Source organism: Canis lupus, chromosome 17 (assembly GCF_048164855.1).
Source record: "Canis lupus baileyi chromosome 17, mCanLup2.hap1, whole genome shotgun sequence".
Classification (NCBI taxonomy): domain Eukaryota; kingdom Metazoa; phylum Chordata; class Mammalia; order Carnivora; family Canidae; genus Canis; species Canis lupus.
This window is the reverse complement of record NC_132854.1, coordinates 10,138,940-10,161,323: the sequence shown is the minus strand read 5'-3', so window position 1 is coordinate 10,161,323 and position 22,384 is coordinate 10,138,940. Positions and strand designations below refer to the sequence as shown.

General features: G+C 36.2%; 1 protein-coding gene across 1 annotated transcript in view; it reads left to right on the top strand.

The window, feature by feature from the left end:
- The window catches only part of ITGBL1 (integrin subunit beta like 1), a 212,207-nt gene that overhangs the window by 107,925 nt on the left and 81,898 nt on the right, over nt 1–22,384 (top strand). The window contains exon 7 of the mRNA XM_072782451.1: nt 3,915–4,061. Coding sequence (XP_072638552.1) covers nt 3,915–4,061 — 147 coding nt within the window. The remainder of the gene's footprint in view (nt 1–3,914; nt 4,062–22,384) is intronic.

Genomic DNA, 22,384 nt, shown 5'->3' with positions numbered 1-22,384 from the left:
GAGGGCCAGAAAGGTTGACAGTGACTTTAGACTGAAGGCAGAGATCTCCTAATTTCTTCTTTGATATGTCTTTCACTATTTATCTAGAGAAGGCTTGCTATATATGGCACATATATTATGGCAGTCAAAAGGATTTTCATGCTAAACAGATATCATTTATAAACTCTTTTTTATATATCAAAACCGAGCATTTTCATCATCTTCATTTTATCCCTATAAAATGATCCCTTCTCTCTCTCTTTGGCATAACTTTCATACTGAAATTGAGGAACTAGTAACTCCAGGGGAGAAATTAAAATTTCATTTTATGATTTCTTATCTTCTCTGAAAGGTTCAATACCAGCTTCAGAATCTGATATCAATACCATGCATTTTTAAGTGATTTCCTAACTCGACTGATGCAATATCATAAAGGATTTTATAGAAAAAATACAGTTTCATTTAAAGTGAGATCCATGATGTTCTGAAATATACTTGAACAGCATGTGATTTTGAGTTATAAAAGATATAGAATATAATCTTTGTTACCATAAAAGTTATGTTTATGCTTTAAGCCCATCTCTAATAAACATTTAGATCAGCAAAACTACTGTCAATATAATTTTTCATCCTATTAGACTAGATTTAAACCTTACTTTATTACTTCCACATTTGCTTCTCTGTGATCCTCATTGGGACATTTGATTTAGATATTTCTATTTTCCCAAAACAATTAAACCCTTAAGAAACATTCTATATTCCTGCTATCACCATTTAGAATGGTTGCCATGAATTCATTGACTCTTAGGAATTTCATTGATTATGAATGGTCGACTTAGGTCATTCATATTTTAATAACCCTTCTTTCCTCAGCCCAAATTTGTTCAATTGATGTAGACTTCAGATGCCATAGTATAGAGGAGACTCCTGAGTAGGTGATTTGAAGAGGAGCGGTGGCCATTCTGAACCAGATAATATGCTCCCACTGTGATATTTTCCTATTTAGAGGCAAAATCTTTCATTCTACAGCCAATCATAATGACACTGTCACATCAATTTATTCCAGTGTGTAAGCAATGAACTACAGTGGGGTTATGGAGACTTTGATGGGGTGAAGGCTAAGGCTGAGGTGGAAGGCACATGAGCTTAAGGCTCATCACACATGTGGCAAAAGTGCACATTGTGTGTGTTCTTCCCAGCTGTGCTTGGGGCTGGCGATGCATGGGGGTGATACACAAATGTATAAGACTCATTTTTTGAGAATGTTCATGAGGCTGCACGAATGCACAGGAAATAGAGATATAGGACTGCATAGGCTACTTTCCCCCCTCATGATTGTATCAGAACACAGAAATAGTGAAGAGATAAAAATAAGGCATAACTTTATGGAGGAAAACATTGAGATTAAAAACCAAGCGAGGAAAACAGTGCAATAGAAAATAGAAAGTGAATTTGGAGCATCCTGGTGAAAGACTTTCAGAGATTTCTTCTTCTAGGCCTAGAGCAGCTACACTTTTTTTTTCAAAATATGTCAATGCATCCCCAGTTCATCTGACTTCTTTTGTTATTAATTGGACCAGATCTTAACTCTAAAAATCTCTTATTTGTAACTGCTAACCGTCTTCATGAATTCATTTCATTCTACCACCAGCTTTGTTTTAAATGTTGACATGTGAGTGAACCTGAGATAGAAACTAATTGCTGCTCTGAAGCCTATATTCCAGCCACAGAACTTGGGAACGTTCTGCCCTCAATCACAGCTCTCCCTTTACACAGGCTCTTGCTTCATTTGACGCCTAGGGACCGGGACTGCAGCTGGGTGTGTGTGTGTGGTGGCGGTGTTCTGGGTAGTTGGGGACTGCCTGGCATCTTTGCTTACTGAATATTTTCGTCTAACATTCACAGCTATTTTAAACTTTTCAAAGTGAAGCTTTCTTTCCCCCTTTCAATATAACTGTTTTCACTGTTATTGTTAAAGTGTCAACTAGTCTCTCAAAAATGGCAGCATGTTCTGTACTTTGTCCAATATCCTTGTAGCAGATCTGTCCTAGGAATGAGACCTCTTGTCTCCAAGAATTTCAAAGCCATTGGCTTCTATAAACAGCAGAATTAATCATACTTGAAATGTTAAAATCTGTTTTAGAATTGTTATTTACCTACCCATTTGCAATTAACTCTGGAAATTTTGTTCTAAATTTCATGAGGACGGGTAAGAAGAGTAGGAACTTCTGGGAAAACAACAAAAAAACCACAAAGTCCAACAATCTCTGAAACATAATTGCCAATAAATTAAACTATTAGAAGGGAAACTCTTATATTTAAAGATTTAAATGATCACATTGACGTATCATATGTATTTATTAACCGTCACAATTTTCTTTTCCTTTAAAATGGTGAGCCCAAAGGCAGAGTATTAATGGTGATAGGGATTTATTGTTTAGACCCTGTTACATAATAAGTGATCAATAAATGTATGTTGAATTGAGTATAGCATTAAATGAAAAATTTGGACTCACTGATCCCTAATATCTCATTCCACTTTGACCTATGACTTTATGATCTATTCCAAGAAGAACCAGGTTAATAGATGGTGAAAAGTTTCCTATATGTAGATTGTCCAATTCTTCCAACTCAAAAGATAAATATCTTCCCACAAACCTTATGGACTCTTGATAAAACAGGCTAGTCCTCACTGAAGAACAGTTTCCATATTGTATGATTTCTATTAATATCAGGTGCCAAAGACAAGATAGTATAGATTTTCATCCATTAGCATCATATTCATTTTACTTAAAGAAAATATAATTCTAAAAAAAAAGAAAATATAATTCTACTTCCTTTACAAATTTTCGTGCATTTTTGGGATGCCTGGGAGGCTCAGTCAGTTGAGTATCCAACTTTTGATCTCAGCTCATGTCTTGACCCTCAGGGTTGTCAGTTTGGGCCTGCATTGGGTGTCATGTTTGGCATGGAGCCTACTTATAATTTTTAAAAATCATGCATTTTTCAGCAATTTTAGAAATCCACAGTGTTCTGCATCTGTGATAATGAGTATCTGAATATTGATTAGGAATTAATAAAAGCTCATGCTTTTTCTTTCTCGCTTTTCTTTCTTTTCCTACTTGTTTACACATGTGGACTCAAAAATAACAATAGCTCGCTTTTATATAGCAGTTTAAGATATATTATGTACTTCCTGATACATGTGGATAGATTATGTATTATCTTATTTAAAAATGAAGAAACTAAACCTCAGAGAGGTTGACATTTGACCAGCTCTATTCTGTAGATAGCAGGATCAGGATTTGGACTCACTTATTTGATTGAATACATAGGCCATTTTTTACTGTACCATACCACTACTCATCGCAATTCATTACAGGCTCTCTGACCATGTGTAAAGAAATTTAATATCTTTCCTGACCTCTTTTGTGTATACTACATTATCCATAGGGAATGTGAACTCCAGAGAGGTTATTGGTTTTAGGCTAAGAGTCTCTAGGCTGAGCATGTAGTGTGTAGAAAAAAAAAGGTAATAAAAATTATGGGGTTCTCCACAAGATAACACATGTTTCAGCAGCAAATTGTTTTCAATTTCCTGTCTCTTCTCCACATGAATTAATTACTAAATCCATCAAATACTCCACTTAGGCCCTGGCAGACCAATACAATCACAAACACCTGGATTTTGATGGATTCGTTTATAGCCCTATGAACCCGTTTATCTTATTGAGAGTAGTTGATTTTCTTTACCCCTCATGATCAATCAATGTAAATCAAATATTTAAGAACTTGAGAAAAATGTGCCTTTGCTTTAGTATTTAATATGGTGTTAATTAAGATCCTGGCTCATTTGTGATATTCACTGTTGAAATGAAAACTAATTCTGACTTCATTGTCTATTTTTTCATATTTTTTACACTCTCATTGTGAAGGTCATGGACAGTGTAACTGTGGAAGATGTGACTGCAAAGTAGGCTGGTATGGGAAAAAGTGTGAGCACCCACGTTCCTGCCCACTGTCAGCAGAGGAGAGTATCAGGAAGTGCCAAGGAAGCTCTGATCTGCCTTGCTCTGGAAGGGGTAAGTGAAGGTTCTCAGGATTTGTCACCACCTCCTGATCCTATGAATCAAATACATTCAGCTTACATATATCTTATTTAACAGATAGTTGAGATCCCTCAATAAGGAAAGATTAGTCTTTTCAGAATTAATAGTATATCCAGTTTCCATTACTGAAAGTACACGGAGAAATATAATCTCTTTCTTCCTCTCTGTCACATGCATGCACACACACACTCTCTCTCTTACACCATCAGTTTATCTTTGAGGTCAGTTCAGTTTCAGTTTAGTTCAGGTCATTTCAATGCTACATTTAAAAAACTGAACAATGAAACATTTGAAGAAAACAAATGAAACAAAAAGGTAACCTACTGAATGGGAGAAGATATTTGCAAATGATATATCTAGAGGGGGTTAGTATTCAAAATATATAAAGAACTTATATGTCTCAATGCCAAAAAAACAACCCCACAAGCAAATAGTTAGGTTAAAAAATGGGTGGAGTATCTGAATAGACATTTTTTTCAAAGAAGATAAACAAATGGCCAACAGACATATGAAAAGATGCTCGACATCACTCATCATCAGGGAAATACAAATCAAAACCACAGTGTTTTACACCTAGCATAACAGAATAAAAAAAGACAAGAAATAACAAATGTAGGCAAGGAAACTTTGTGTACTATTGATGAGAATGCAGATTGGTATCACCACTGTAGAAAACAGAAATGCAATTAAAAAATTAAAAATGGAATTATCATATGATCCAGTAATTCCACTAGTAGGTATTTACTCAAAGAATATGAAAACATTAATTTGAAAAGATGTAAGCATGCCTATCGTTATTGCAGCATTATTTGTAATAGCCAAGATACGAAAGCAACCTAAGCATTCATCAGTAGATGAATGAATAAAGAAGATGTGGCATATGTACACAATGGAATATTACTCAGCCATAAAAAAGAATGAGATCTTGCCATTTGCAACAACATGGATGCATCTAGAGGGTATAGTGCTAAATAAGTCAGACAGAGAAAGACAAATACCATGTGATTTTACTTATCTGTGGAATTTAAGAAACAAAAACAAATGACAAATAAAAAAAGAGAGACAAAGAATAAAACAGACTCTTACTGAGGACAAACTGGTGGTTGCCAAAGGGCAGGTGGTGGAGGGATGAGTGAAATAGATAAATGAGATTAAGAATATACTTTGTAAAGAAAAAAATTAGATACTTGCTTAAAACTTTCTGAATGAGGGGCACCTGAGTGGCTCAGTGGTTGATTATCTGCCTTTGGCTCAGGTCGTGATCCTAGAGTCCTGGGATCAAGTCCCACATCAGGCTCCCCACAGGGAGCCTGCTTCTCCCTCTGCCTGTGTCTCTGCCTCTCACTGTGTCTCTCATGAATAAATAATAAAATCTTTTAAAAAAAACTTTCTGAATGAGACCTTTTTTAAAAAAATTTATTCATGACACACACACACACACACACACACACACAGAGGCAGAGACACAGGCAGAGGGAGAAGCAGGCTCCATGCAGGGAGTCTGACATGAGACTTGGTCCCAGGTCTCCAGGATCAGGCCCTGGACTGAAGGTGGCGCTAAACCGTTGAGTCACCTGGGCTGCCCTGAATGAGACCATTTAATTGTCCGCTGACATTTCTGAAATTCATTAACATTGCATTGGGGAGATTGTTGGCTTTTGAAAAAGCATTGCGCAAACAGATAGCTTTGAATAAGCCTATGTTGTTTTAGAAGGCATGTAGCCTCGGGTGTGCTCTTGCTTCCAGATCAGTACAAATTGGAAGAGAAGGAAGAATTCATCTAGAGGAAAGCTGGTTCCATTATTTTTGATTTATCAAAATAAGAAATGCATTTTTACCTCCCACATGGAAATGGCAAAGTTAATATGAAATATGCCTTTGGAGGAACTGGTAATTGAAATTATTACACATTTTGCTCATGAAAGAGGAAAAAGAGAGACTTCCTTTTACCTGAATGTTAGATCAGAAATTTATGTTGCAGTTTTCTCTTTGAAAAATGTATCTTTTATTGAGATATGATTCAGATACCATAAAATTCACTCTTTTAAAGTATACAACTTAGTGGTTTTTAATATATTTATAGAATTATGCAACCATCACCACTATCTCATCACAGAACATTTTCATCACCACTAAAAGAAATCCTGTGCGCCTTACCAGTTACTCCCCATTTCCCTCTCCTGTCAACCCCTAGAAACCACTGATCTACTTCTTGTCCCTGTGGATTGCCTAATCTGGATATTTTATATAAATGGAATAATAAAATATGTGACCTTTTTGTTTCTGGCTTTTTTTTCACTTAGCATATGTTGTCAAGATTTATCCATGTACTTCATTCCTTATGACAGCTAGCTAATACTCATCTGTATAGATATACCACATATATTTATCCATTCATCTGTTAGTGGACATTTGGACATTCTACTTTTTGACCATCATGAATAATGTTCTATGAACATTCATGTATAAACTTTTGTGTGGGTATGTGTTTTAATTTCCCTTGGGGTTATATGTGGAATTGCTGAGTCGTATGTAAGTCTGTTTAACTTTTTGAAGTAGAGCTGAACTGCCTTTTTTTTTTTAAGATTTTATTCATTCATTCATGAGAGACTCAGAGAGAGAGGCAGAGACATAGGCAGAGGGAGAAGCAGGCTCCATGCAGGAGCCCAATATGGGACTTGATCCCAGGACTCCAGGATCACGCCCTGGGCCGAAGGCAGGCACTCAACCGCTGAGCCACCCAGGCATCCTTGAACTGCCTTTAAAGTGGGGATACCATCTTACATTCCCACCAGCAGTTCATAATAAGGGTTCCAGTTTCCTTACATCCAAATAACAGCATTTGTTGTCATTTGTCTTTTTGACTACTTAGAGTTTTCTTTATGTAGAAAACAAAGTCCCCAAGATTATTTGTACCATGGGTATTTCCCCATACTCTGTTATGTATCCCTACTGATTTTAAGTAGAAGGGTAGGAATTGGGTAGAAGGAAATTTTAATTTCATAAATTTTATTTCTGACTTGAGCCCTTTTCACCAACAACCCCAAACAAGAACTACTGTTCTACCTGCGTTAATAAAATATCGGCAGAGGGCTTGAGTAAGCCTGTCATGCTTTTAAAGGAACAAAGGTTAAAAATTAGTGTCCTTCAGACTACTGTTATTCATTCATTCATTCATTGTTTAAAAATAACAAATTATATGATGGAAAAATAAGAAAAGCATATAAGGTATCTCTCAAACATAGAAAATCACTATATATTACCAGTTGTTTTTCATTTGTCCCTAAGTTTTTAAATATGGTGTTAGTGTAAGAAAATTATGGTGGATTTTAATTATTGTGGATATTAGTCTTTGTTGACTCTGACAAACACATATTTGTCTCTTATCTTTCCAGGGATGCTCTAATGTTTTAGTCACCATTTTTAAACAATAACACATATTTAAAGTTTATTTTGTTAAAAAGATGTTGAATATATGTATAGAGTTACAAGACTTTTTATAATTTTATGATTCATTTAAGCTTTTTAAAATACTTTAGAGAGAAATAATAAGCTTCTCCAGTTTCCTCACAGGGAAATGGAGGTATTGATGAGTGGAGTGATATCCCAGGGAACCATAACAAAATGTGAGAATTTTGAGAATGAAGACCAAGGATTTATGAGAGATATTCCAGTGCTCGGACCAGTGGCCAGAGACCCTTCCTTTCTCACTGAGCTACCTCTGCAAACTCATTGGCATTGGGTGTTTTAAAGCAAATGGCCAATATGAAAACTTATAAAGGATTAGCTTTGCCATTTATGAATGACAGCTGCAGCTGTGCTTACATGAGTGAGGAAAGCAATTACAAGGCCCATCGGTTCTCAAGTCGTAGATCCTCAGCTGTTCGCTAGCTGGGGCCAAGAAAAAAAATTCTCCTGGTAGAATGTATTGAAGTTCCTTAGTGCAGCCCACCTCAGGGGCCAGATGAAGGCATTTGTACACTGGAAATTAAATTAGATTACTTGCTTCTGCTGGTGATGACTAAATGTGATCATTATGTCTTGAAAGAGGGGAATAATTTAGGTAATCTCTTAAACTCTTTATTAATCCTGTGGCTCCTTGATTTCTATTCCTTATTGCCTATAAATATCCTTTTACTTAATTAGGTGACACTCATCAGTCGATATGGACACACAGTTATTCATCCTAATTTCTGCCCTCCAGGTATTGGCTAGGGGACAACTTTGTCTAGTCTCATATCAACATTCTGCTCAAAACTTGAAATGGCTTATGATAGGCTACACATTAGCTTTAAATTCTTTTTGGCTTAAGAATATATTTTTATTTTTATTGAGCTTCTCCTTCTGAGTATGTGTCTGGCTTTGGAAAAAAATGTGAAGCAAAATTGGTGTACATCACTTTGAAGCAGAAGCTTAAGAGGCAGTGAGAGATTTGCCATCTTTCTTGTCCCCAAATAGGGGTTTGCAGTACATGAGATGGTGGCTGATCCATTAGCCTGGGTGTCTGAATGAGGATGATTGGAGAAACCTCTGCTGACCCACCAAGGACCTGTAACACTAGTGAAAAATAAAATTTTGTTTTTTAAGAAGCTGAGATATTAGAGTTGTTATTGTAGCAGAACCCCTGATTCAGACTCTTCTCCACGTAAAAAATTTAGGGAATGCAGTTAAAGCAAACCAAAAAGCAAACACGCATACACACACAAAACCATACTTAAACCCAAAGAGAGAAGGAAAAAAACAGTTGAGGTTTATAACTATATGCGTATCTTAGTAGTATCAATAAACATGTATATATTTTACAAGTGATGTATTTATGCTAGTCTAGCAACAGCATTTTTTTAAAGATTTTATTTATTTATTCATGATAGAGAGAGAGAGAGAGAGGCAAAGACACAGGCAGAGGGAGAAGCAGGCTCCATGCCGGGAGCCCAATGTAGGACTCAATCCTGGGATTCCAGGATCACACCCTGGACCAAAGGCAGGCGCCAAACCACTGAGCCACCCAGGGATCCCCTAGCAACAGCATTTATGTGCAGTTGTTCAACAGGTAAAATGAATGTATTATCCCTTTTTTTTTTAATATCCCCCAAACACAATGAGATAGCAAGTATACTCATTCTTCTTTTTCCAGAAAAAGAAATTGGAAATTTGAATAGTCATCTTGCATAGTAAATGCCAGAGGTAAAAGCTTTTATACAGATTTTTTTTCAGGTCATCCAACTCCAGAGCTGTTGTTTTAGATCATTTACTCATTCTTTTAACATGCCAATTTGTTAAGCAAAATGTAATAACTAGATTTCCTTGTTAAAAACATTTTTAAATCATTGATATTGCTGCATAGTATTCCATAGTATAATTGTAGCAAATTTAATCAGTCATCCTCTATTAGACATCTAAATCATCTCTTAATTTATTCGAGTTCTAAATGCTATCATTTACATTCTTGCAGCAGAAAATTTATACAAATCTTTCTTAGATGTGGAATGTATAAAATATGTTAAAGCTTTTCAATAAAATTTGTGCAAAAATAATCATATTCTCTAGAAAAAGTGTACCGGTATACCCTCCTACCAGGAACATAACAGGAGTTCCTTTCACCCACCAATAGTGACAATTTCAGTGCTCAGCTTTTCTTGATACATTTTGCTTTTAGCGTTATGAGCTTACCATTTGTCAAACTCCTTTCATTGACTTCTGTAATCATCAAACAAATGATTTATCTGTAGGCATTATTATTCAGAGGCTTGTGTTCGCTGTATTTGCCTTCTTTGATCATCATTTGTCCTTGTGTCTAAGTCATTTTTTGTTTGGTCTGCAATCTCACATGCTTTTGTTACCTGTCCTCTGTGCCCTTTGGTTTTCTTTTATCAGACTTGTTCTAAGAGATATTGCGTATGTTTTAGTCCTTAAGCACACATAAGCATGCACTCCCACAAGGGAAGGTGGGAAGTGGAGGAAGAATGATAAATTGAGGCTAATTATTTAATATTGCAGCTTTTAGAAAATAGAAACTATGTCCTCATTTTTATCAATTAGTACATTTTAATTAATGAATTAAGCAAGTTGGTTCAATTCCCTCAGCTAGGAACATACTTTCAAAGAATAATAGCATGCCAAATTCCCACCATCTGGAGATTTTTCAAGTTAAACCACAATTTATCTCTTTTACTGGCATTGCACATCTTTAGATTTTCTTGTTTTATTTATCAGAAAAGATTCCCATGATGCATGTATTTTCTTTAACCTATGTGATTTTTACTCTTATTTTTGACAATTGAATCATTATTTTTCTTATTTATGTACCATGGAAATGTTTTTATTTGAAACAGAGAAAAAGCATTTAAAAAATGGAAGTTCTCCAGTGTATTTTAAAAACTTTGGGAGGAGAAGATCTTCACTCCTTTTTTTTTTTTTTTTTTTTTGAAGATTTATTTATTTTCTTTTAGGGAAAGAGAATGAGAGAGCAAGCACATGAGCAGGGGGAGAGGCAGAGAAAGAGAAGCAGGCTCCCCATTGAACACAGAGCACAATCTGGGGCTCCATCTCAGGAACGTGGAATCATAACTTGAGCCAAAACCAAGAATCACACTTAACTAAGTCACCCAGGTGCCCCAAGGATCTTTCTATATTTTTACGAATTATTTTTACAGCTTTATTGAAGTATAACTGATAAACCAAAAAACTGCACATATTTAATGTATACAATTTGGTGAGTTTGGACATATGTGTACACCCATGATGCCATCACCACAATCAAGGTTATGAGCATATCCATGCTTCCAAATATGTCCTTGTGTCTCTTTCCTTGTGTGTGTGTGTGTGTGTGTGTGTGTGTGTGTGTTAGGGACACTTAACATGAGAGGTGTTTAAAATAGTCAAATTTATAGAAACAGGAAATAGACTGGTGGTTGCCAGAGGATGGGAAAAGGTAATGGGGACTTGTTCAATGTGTACAAAGTTATAGCTATACAAGACGAATAAGTTCTAGAGATAATGCTGTACTACATAGTGCCCATAGCAAACAATATAGTAATGTAGACACCAAAATTTGTTAAGAGCAGATCTCTAAACATTTAAATTAAGCACCATATCACCTATTGTGATTTTGATTATATTTTTAAAATTCTCAGTGGGCTAATTAAATATCTTATTTTAAGCTAGCTGCTGTGGGAAATGCATGAAGCTTTCAAGTGACAAGGGAGCCCAGTGTGTTCTTCGCTGCAGTATTTTGACACAGCAAGTAGGATTTAGATTTACTCTATTCTAAGTATATCTTAGATCTACTACATCCATCAGTGCTCAAGGACTCTGGAAACGTCATGCCCTAAACTATGGCATTTCAAACATAGTTGTAAAGGATCACAGCCAAAGAAGATGAAAAAATGATCCTGTAAAATTAACTTCTTATTCCTCCTTATCTAGATGGAATGATGATGCTTTTAGTGATACACCAAATGGGGAAATTACTGGTGAATTGGTAAATCATGCCAGAAACAAAATTCTGCATTTCATCATATTAAATGATGAAAAATCAGTTTGTGATCTTCCACAGGCGGTCTGCCATGGATCTCTGAGCACACTTTGAACTTATAGTGCTCTCTGCCATGGATTTTATTTGTTCTACCGTCATGGAATGGCCCACTATAGTGGTATGGTCCCTGGGAGGAGAAAAGCCTGTTTATTATGTGCTTTCTTTGTACTCAGAAAAACTTACTAGAACGTCTTAAATTGTATATGCATCCTACATTTCACAAAACCCCAGGAATATAAATGTTATTTATTATGACTTTCCAAAAGATAGTGTGGAAACAAAAGGTTTGGGATCCAGAGAGAATGAAATATGGTGCCTCCAGCATCCTTTCTCTATGTCCTCCTGAGGTGCTGGATTCTCTGTGTTGGGACACTTTCTATCCTCAAGGAGGCCAAAGGTGCAGGTGCCCAGAACTGTGGCTTACTGGAAAGTCCTGGTTAAATTTAATGTTAAATCTTTCATTCATATGAGGAAGCAGCATTTGCTAAACTAAAGGCATAATTTGCATGTATTGAAGAGAATTGCTTAAAAAAAATTGAAAACAGCCAAATTCAATAGAAATGGTAATCTCATACAAGGTGACGATTCAGGGACTCCTTTGTCCAGTGGGTAAATCATTGTCCTTGTTTCTTATTCCTCCTTCTTTATTTTATCTTGCCTTTCTTGCCATTTTTATATTCAGTAAAATCTAGAGGAGAAGAAGAAATTCAGGAGCTGAAATGAATAATTTTGTATGTCTTTTGAAAAGATAGTAGAAGACATTTCAGGGGAAAATAACACTTAGCATTTTTAAAATCACGTGAGGTTTTTCTAACCTGTAGTCCAGAAAACTGTATCACTTCCAAGACAGAGTGAATATTTTTTGCATGTGTTGCAGTCAACAATCTTGCTTAAATGTTTTTATCTTTGTTTTTTTTTTAAGATTTTATTTATTTATTCATGAGAGACACAGAGAGAGAGAGAGAGAGAGGCAGAGACAGGGGCAGAGGGAGAAGCAGGCTCTATGCAGGGAGCCCAATATGGGACTCAATCCTGGGACTCCAGGATCATGCCCTGAGCTGAAGGCAGATGCTTTAACCGCTGAGCCACACAGGGATTCCCCCCAAATGCTTTATCTTTGGCAACAGAACATTTTGTGTCAAAGATAGGAATAGATCCAAATAAATAGACAATTTCTATTACATTTTGCATAATTTTTGTGTGGTAAATTGAAAACCAGTGAAATTCTTTGGCTAAGAAAACTTCCTAGTAAAAGCTGCAACAAATATTGTCAAAATCTATTTGAAATGAAAATAGAAAATTGGACATGAATTCAATCCCAATTTCTTTAAGTGAGCTTAAAATGAAATGTGTGACAACTATGACAATTTTGTTACTGCAATTATATATTTATTTCTAGTAAAACACTAAACACATAGTGAAGGAGGTAGTGTGGTGCTCTAGCAGTTATTTACTTGATTTTATTCAATATAAAAACACAAACCAGATACTTTTAATGGGAAACAATCTGGTCTGGCTATCGGCCATAATCTTCATGGAACTGTATACCCTGCAGACTTTCTCTTTAATAGAAAACCAATGAGGCAGAATGGCATCATTTTGTCTAAACTTTAAGGTCATATAGCTGGTCAGAGCCCTATGGTTCCCCTCTTGGACATATTTCATTAAAAATTGATAGGGCTGGCCATTGTGCTAGACTCGTAATGGATGTATTCAGTATATAACCATATGATAGCATATAGCTAATTAAATATGTTCCTTAGTGGTGTTTATAAAATTTCATTAACCTGGTATTTACTAACCACCCTACCATGTATCTCTGTGCTAAGCCAGGGGTCAGGAAACAGGCTGCGTTCTGTTTCTGCAGATAAAGTTTTATTAGAACACAGCCAAGCTCATTTACATGCATATGGCTGCTTTCTTGCTATAATGGCAGAGTTAAATAGCTGCCACAGAGTGTATGGCACACAGAGCCTAAAATACTCACTATTTAGCCCTTTGTAGAAAAAGTTTGCTGCACCCTGCACCAAGGATTTATGGTAAATGTGACAAATGTGGTGGGAAAGAAGACTCAGTATCTTGAGAGTGAGAAGAGGAAGATACTGTTTTCTAAACAATCTCGGATATAAGTATGGCTTCATGAAGTGAGTGGAGCTGGAGCTGAGCCCACAGGGATGAGTAACATTGGACAGATAATGATTTCAAAAAAAGTGTATTCTAGGTAGAGGGAATCACATGAAGAGAAACATTGAGTTAACCAGAGGATAACTTTTGCAGGGAACAAGAAACAAATTCACTTTTGATGATAAATGAAGAATAAGAAAATAGTGGGAGACAGGTCTGGGGGCAAATGTCATCTTTCCCACCCTTCATCACTTCTCCCCATGTTGTGATGGGTTTGAGACAGAAAAAGCAACTTATTCATAGAGCTCTTGTTCTCATAGTTGTTTTTGAAGTTCATTGTTCATAAGAAGGACACATTTTGTAAGCACGGATTATAAATATGCTAAAATGATGTCATATCATTTAACCTGGCTCAGGGCCCACTCCACTGTGTCATTGCTGAAATACCAAACTTAATGTAACTAAAGTTACCAAGATTCAAATATTTCCATGAATAGGTTGAATATGTTAGCATCTTTCATGTGCCTTTCTCTCTCCTTCTGGCACCTCAGATCATGTTTACTTATTTATTGATAGAATACAAAAAGACAAATATAAAGTGGCTGTTAATATTATTAAGATTCATTCATATTAGCAAAGTAGTCAAATGACAAGAGTTTAGCAGTTTAGTATCTCAAGGGTCACTTTATCTGTGTTGGCTATGTGTACACATACCCATGTGTTTTACTTTATTTTTTGTTAGGTTTTCATTTAAATTCCAGTTAGTTAACATACAATGTAGTATTAGTTTCAAGTGTTCAGTGTAGTGATTTAGCACTTCCATACATCACCCAGTGCTCATCATGACAAGTGCAATTTGTAATTCCCATCACCTATTTCCCCAAATCCCCTACCCATCTCCCCTCTGGTAACCATCAATGTGTTCTCCAGAGTTAATATCCTGTTTCTTGGTTTGCCTCTCTGTTCCTTTCTACCCCCCACCATACTCCTTTATTTTGTTTTTGTCTTTCTCTGACTGGCTGATTTTGCTTAGCATAGTATACTCTGGCTCCATCCATGTCACTGCAAATGGTAAGATTTCATTATACACACACACACACACACACACACACACACAGACCACATCATCTTTATCCATTCATCACATACCCTTATGTTTTAAATGGCAAAGGGACATCATATCATGAAGCAAGATAGTGGATTTTTGATGGAAATGAGTGACTCTATACTTAGTCTGGGTTCTGCCACAGGCTAAGTGTTAGGGACAGCAAGTCATAGCTAAATTGGCACCCTAATGGTGACTGTGAACTTAACTTCTTTAGGCTACTTTCCCTGTCCTTTGCTTCTCTCTATAGTAAGTGAACTTGACTGTGTTCTGATTCATTTAGACCTTAAATTTTCTGTTTACTCTCATGGGATCCATGCCTTTGATTTCTGACTCAGCTTCACCAGACTCTCTTTCTGGTTTTGCATAGCTAACTAGACAGAGCTGACTATTCTTCAGGAAAATCAGGTAATTAGCTAAGCTGTTCTTCTAGACTCTGCTTTTTACTAAGTGATTATTTTGGGTATGGAATAATTTATTCTACAGTTATTGCATCCTTTCATTTGGAATGTAACAGTTAAGATGGATAAGATTTGGTTATCCATAAATATTTATTTCTCATGTGATGCCTTTTATTTGGATAAAGGAGGAAAAGCAGGATTCTTTGGCTTCTTATTTAAGTTTCTAAATAATTCTGGCCTCTTTGCTGCTCAAAATATCCATGCCATGTGGATGCTTGTAAATAGTACCAAATGGCCTGGCATGGTACAGTTGTGAGCCATTTAAGGTTTGAATGGTCTCAAGGATGAAACAGCAAATATTTGAGGTCATATGTAAAGTCCTTTACAAGGACATTAAAGTCTTTGCTAGAATTTCTTTCTCTGGATTTCTTCCTAAGGCCTTGTATTGCACAATAGTTACCTGAAGGAGCTTAACAGAAATATTAAAGAAAAAAAAAGTGCAAGCAGATACAAAGTATAAGGTGACTGGAAAGTCTATTATACTTCTTCATTTAATTAATTTGCTAAAAGTCTGGGTATGATTAATGCTACTATTCAATTATAGTCACAATGGTGAGACAGACTCATGCAACTTGATGCTCTTGAGTATAGTTTATTATAATTATGAAAGAGTCAGTAGCAAAACCCAAGTGGCATAACTAATGTTGGATTCTAGATGCACTCTTCTGGATGATTCTACTACATAAAGAGAAAAATCCAGAGGTATTGTTGGAAAATGAGATCTGTTGTTTTAGGTTGTGTTAGGAGCTTGAGGTCCTGTGGCTGCACAAGAGTGGGGCAGGATTTCTACAGGCTGACATTGGTTAACTCTGTTCCCAAATATTACTATGGACAGACATTGATTTGTTTGGGTGGAGAGGCTCACATTCACTGCCAATATTATGCTTTCTCTCTGTATCTTATGCAGTCAGCCACTTCCCTTGTAAGGACATGTGCCCCTATGGGGACAACAATTAAAGAGATGGTCAGATGACACCCTTACAGGGCAGATGTGCTCAGGCTATCTGTTGTTTGTGTGCCCCTGGAGCACTTTTTCTGTCTTTATGGACCCTCACTTATGTTATCTGTAAAAACAGTATTATAACTGCTCCATTTCCTCTAAAATGTTGTGAGGAATAATTAAGATAGTACATATGAGATTATTTGTTAACTTCAAAACTAATACACAATGCACAATGGTAAAGGATTACAAGGGTTGAACTAGATGACATAGCAGATGAACTTAAGGGCATAGAATTTAGTTTTTAAAAATATTTACTTATTTTGGAGAGAGAGGGAGATAGCATGCACCTGTGAGTGGGGGAGGGTCAGAGGGAGAAACTCTTAAACAGACTCCCCTGAGTGCAGAGCCTGACACAGGGCTCACTGGAGTCAAAACCAATCATCTGATGCTCAACTAATTGAACCACCCAGGCACTCCAAGGGCACAAAATTTAATAGAGAAAACAAGATCACTATTCACTCACTCATCCATTCATTAATTCAGTCATACATCCAACATATATTTATTGGTATCCTACTATGTCCCTAGGTACTGAGGAAAGAATAATAAATAAGACAATGTCAGGGCTCTCATAGAGCTTCTAGTGAGTTTGGTTGGAGAACTTAAATAAGAAACCAAATAATTTCAATTAGGGCTAGAAGAAAGAAGTCAAGATAATACAGAGAGTGTCTGGTATGGAATTTGGGGGTTGCTCCAGATAAGGTGGCCAGGGATCTTCTCTGAAGAGGTCCTCTTTGGTCAGATCTGCATATTGAAAAGGGGCCGAATGAGAACTGAGGGAAGATGGCCAGAAAACAGAAAAACAATGGTTTATACAAAATTTCAGACTCAGATGATGAAGATTTCCTGGAAGTGATGCAAGTCAGGTGGACTTTGTCCTTAAAGAATCCACAGAGGAGACTGAGAGCTTGTTGAAGAAGAATTTTAAAAATACCAAGCTCCTACCTAATTTAATTTGTTCCTAATGTGGCCTGGGCATCAGGGATTTTAAGTGCTCCCTGGTGATTCTACTATGCAGTCACATTAAGAATTGCTGCTCTGCAGAGTGTCTAATGGACATAGTCCTGCAGCAAAGGATGGACATTTTTGCTTTTGCCCTACTTCCCACAAAGCAAACAGGGCTTCAGGGAGTGCTAAGAGTTGCAGAAAAATTACCATCGTGTGGGGTCTTTTCCTGATGCTCTGTTGAATAGGTGAGAAGGCAATGAGGCAGAAGTGTGTGGGGGGCGGGGGCCGGGGAGGGTATGCCCTTGGAGAAAGTGGGAAAATAGTTTCCAAAACAGAAAATCTCCTTAGGAGGTACAGAAATATGAAAGAATATGGTATGTTTGTTCAAGGACTTGCTCCGCCTAGTTTTTGTGTATCTGAGGTGGAGGTGAGAATCTGTATTTTTAAATAGATTTACAGTGTAATTATGAAGCATGTGGGTATGAATGCTGGGGGTATATCTCTTTCACAAAAATAGCCTTCCATGGTCCTCAATTGTTCAGAACCTTTAGATCTGCTCTCCAACTTCATAGATTGTTTTCTGAGAACTAATCTGTGGCGTTTCCTTGACCTGAATAATTTTTTTTTAATAATTTGTATTGTAATGAGGGCTTCTTGGAATTCTTTATCAAGGGATTCTTAACGTGGAATTCATGCAACTCTGGAGATTTATGGTTGAGTATCAAGGCAATAAGAACCTCTTAAAATAGCGCAAGTAGGTTGTATGTACCTTCTTCTATTTTTACGAAGAGAATCATAGCTTCTTTTCCCAGATTCTAAATGGGCTGTGTAATATCAGCAAAGATGGCAGTGATTTAGAAATCACTGCATAAAACCAAAATAAACACTTTTAGAGAGATATCACAGCATACTTTTAAGGAACATTTTTTGGGCTAGCTGTGCCTTAACTATATACCTATAGTTTAGTAATTAAATTAGTAAATTATACTACTAGTGGTCAAATATAGAAATACTTTGTGATATATAGTTGTATATATAACCTATGATTTGACTTATTTTTTTCTGAAATGTGTTCATAAGATATAAGTTTGAAATAAAGGTACACCAAGCCCAAAACCATTTTTTTCGAAATCATGATAATTTGTCACTGAAGTTTCTTATTAGGGTAATTGAAAACACAGGCAGAAGTTCAAGCAGAGAAAAAAGTAATCCCATTGCTGTTTTTCTGTCAGACCAGAATAACATTTCTTCTATAATGCTTTAGGTTTTACTCTGTACCCATGAGAGGTGTCCATTCTGATTAATAAATGTTTTAAGTATTAGATAGTTATAAGAGTACAACCTGGCATTCTAGAAATAACAGGAGTATGTGAATAAGAACAGAAGGAAATTTAATTTATATGCTAATCAAGTTTCATTAGGAATTGTTTTAAGGAGACCCATCTCATTATGTAAAAATAAAATCTTTTATTAACAAATATAAAAAATTTAATAAAGAAATATAATTGCTGTTTTGCAATTCCTACATGGCTCCAAACTAAGATTTAGTGATTCTATAAAGTTATTTCCAATCAATGTTCAACCACATTATTGTTGTAACTTTGGCTAGCTAACGTCCTTATGAATATTGGAAATGTGTAGAATAGAGCTAAATTATCAAAGAAAATCCCAAGCATTGGGACAGAGCATATAACCTAAGGAAACAGTGAAGCAGATGGATGAACAGGTCATAAAGCATCAATAACTTTTGGTTGTTAATATTGAATGACCCAAGACCTACTTTCTGGGCTTGTATCTGTTCATCACACATCCATTCATATATTTATTTATTTATTCAGTGCAGTTAATTACACTGGCAATATAAAATGACAAGGAGCATCTTACCTTAATAACACAATTCGGGTAGCTGTTATTTTACTTCTGATGTTGCTTTTAGCTTCTGGTTGAATCCAAAGGCTTTATTTTTATGTTATGTACTGGTTATACTAGGGAAAATATGTTTAATGAGAATATTTGTTATTTGTTCAATATAAGCAATATATATGGAGAGTGTTCAAGAAACTGTAGCTGATGTTTACTATAGATGAAAGATTGTCAGGAACACAATGGTGTAGCATTATTGCTACCAGATCACACTTAAGAGCAAGCACCCATTTTAGCTATCCAAAGAGTTGTTTGGTTTTTACATCCTGAAAGAAATCTGGATTTCTTGATCATGTTTTTAATTCCTTTGTCATTAATTACAGCGCTGAAGTTATAACAAAATTACACAGCATCGATTCTAATTAAGAGTCTTTTGGGTGCAAATGGCACAATCCCAATTGAACCAGAAACAAACAAATGAATTATGTACTCACGTAACTAAGAACAGAAGTAAGGATGGAAAAGAGACTTAGCCTCACATCAATCTCTCTCTCTTTCTGCCCCCTCACCCACCAGCACACAGATTTCTGCTTTTGTCAGGAGTTTGGTTTTAATTTTGCTACTATAGGTAAAGAGTTTTCTCCATGTAGGAGGGACACGGATTTTAACATCACCTGAGGTCATGTTTTTACTATGCCCTGACCAAAGAAGATAAAAGAGTCTTCCCTGGAAATTCAAAAAAATCTCAGGAAAAAAACTCTGATAGTCTTAGTCTGGAACCATGATCAGTTTCAAACCTAGATCCATGTCCAAACAGAGGGATGATGGAGTATTAAACATGACCCACCTTAGAGGCAACTCTGAGGCGTGATCAGGTGTAGATTGTAAGACTTTAAGAGCTGTTCTGAACAGACAAAGCGGTTTTTGCTGGCTATGACTGCATTTTAGATTGATATTGACCTTGAGAATCTTTGATTACATGTAGAGTCTTTGTGTAGAAAGGATGATAGCATATTTTCAGATGCATAACCAAAGGACAGCACTGCATTACAAGGCAATTCATTAATGGTTGTGGCAGACGGAATACTGGTCCACAGAAACATTCATGTTCCGGTCCCTAGAAGCTGTGGATATGTTAGATTATGTAGCAGAAGGGAGAAGTTGAACACAGAAGTAAGATTGCTAATCAGGAGACTATTGTGAATTATCTGGGTGATCCCAGTATATTCCCAAGGGTCCTTACAAGTGGAAAAGCAGACAGAAAAGGATTCAGAATCAGTGATTCAATCTGAAAAGGACCTAACCTGCTATTATTGACTTTGAGAATAGGAGAATGAGGCCAAGAGCCAGGGACTGTGGTCAGCCTCTGGAAATGAAAATGCAAGAGATCATTTGCCCCTGGGGCCTTCAGAAGGAATGCGGTCCTGCTGTCACCTTTATATCAGCCTAGTGAAATTCATTTAGACTTCCCCACTCCAGAAATATCAGATAATAACTTTGTGTCATTTTGAGCCACGAAGGTGTGGTAATTTGTTATAACAGTAATAGGAAATATGCAGTAATCTATGGAATATTTTTTGCTATAGGTAATAGAGTATATGTCAGAATCTTTTGCTGAGAAAATTGTGTATTCCTGTGAATTGTTTTAGACTTTGCAGAGAACCCAAGAAAGAATAATGTTAAAAAGATTATCTCTTTTACTGCTAGTACTTCATCTGTCAGCATAAACCTAAAAAGATTAGCTAAGGTATAATTTCCTTGTTGACTTTGCTTTTGCATTATTTTAAAATAAGGGAAGCTAGTTTTCAATACAACTTTATATCATACTTTCTGCACTTCTATGAGATGTTACAGTTTATTTCTTGCTGTAATACAGTGTGGATACATTGTTTTAATTGCTATATACTGTGTTAAGGTATCCTGAGCAAACATAATATGCATCTTTATTCCATTATTTAATCCTTTATTCTACTTAAACAGCCCATGAACACAATGACAGGATTTTAATATTATGGTCTGAATTTTTTTTCCTGTTTCTACATTGAAATTCTACACTGTAATTCTGGATGTACATCATTATCAAGAGTAAATACGTAGGTCCAGGTTTTGCAGGACCCACATTTTGGGAGCCTTTCATAATAAAAAGAATTCAAAATTACAAGCACAAAATTAGTTAAGGTGAATATTTGTTTAGGATGAAAAGGAAATCAACATACATTTTTAAAAGCGAACGAATACCACAAACATTCTGAAATTCAGAACATGATGTAATTACGATTTTATTCATCTATTGTAAATGGCTCTGTATCCTTCAAAACCTGTTTCTTTTCTTTCAACTTCCCAAGTGTGGGTTGGGCTTAATAAAAAGCATTCAGTAGTATGACGTGGTCTTTGGCCTTATGCTGTCATGAGCCAGTTATAATAGGAGTATTCCTAGAAGCCATTCCTACACCCTAAAAAGCCATGAAAGTGACTATATCCTACTAATCCCAAAGTAAATGTATCCTTGGGGTGCCTGCAGTTATTCTAGTGCCACATGACATGAGGACAAGTATGGCTAAGTGGAAGTGGGAATAGAGAGCATTAGTCTTAATTGAGTTAAAAAGTCTTATTTTTGGAAATTTTCAAAAATATATGTCACCTATTGCCAGGGTCCTTCCCAGCATCGTGGAAGGGACCTCCACAAGTAAAGAAATCTGTGGATTAATTAGCTCCATGGTCAATGTGCCTCTGACTCTTGATAGTTGACACTCAAGAACCGCCCTCAGGATTGTAGCCAAAGTAGAGAACAGTGAGTTTCTATGTCTTGTCATGACTTCCTGTGCTTTCCTCTCCAAAAGAATAATAAGCAAATCATTTGCTAAAAGCATCTATTTAGATGGACAGCTGTGTACATGTGGATGCCTCCAGTTCAGGCATCTTTCTGTTCCCTGAGCATGTGTGGAGTTAGAAGTATTTGTCACATTATCAGCTTCCAAATACATTAAGAAAACAAAAACAAAAACAAAAACAAACAAACAAAAAACCTGGAAGTGGATAACCTGGGGCTTCTGTGTCTCTATTTTTGTTTATTTGTCACACAGGATGTCACTTCTTGAACCCATTGCAGACGTCAAGGTCTTCCTGCAAAATGTAATCATGACCTTGGGTCTTAGTTTCATGCTCCATAAAAAGCTAGATTTTAGGTGATAGAAATTCAGAGCCAGCGCCCTCCTATTTTTTCCCCTTACTGAAAAAGAGATAAGGAAGCTGATCCGC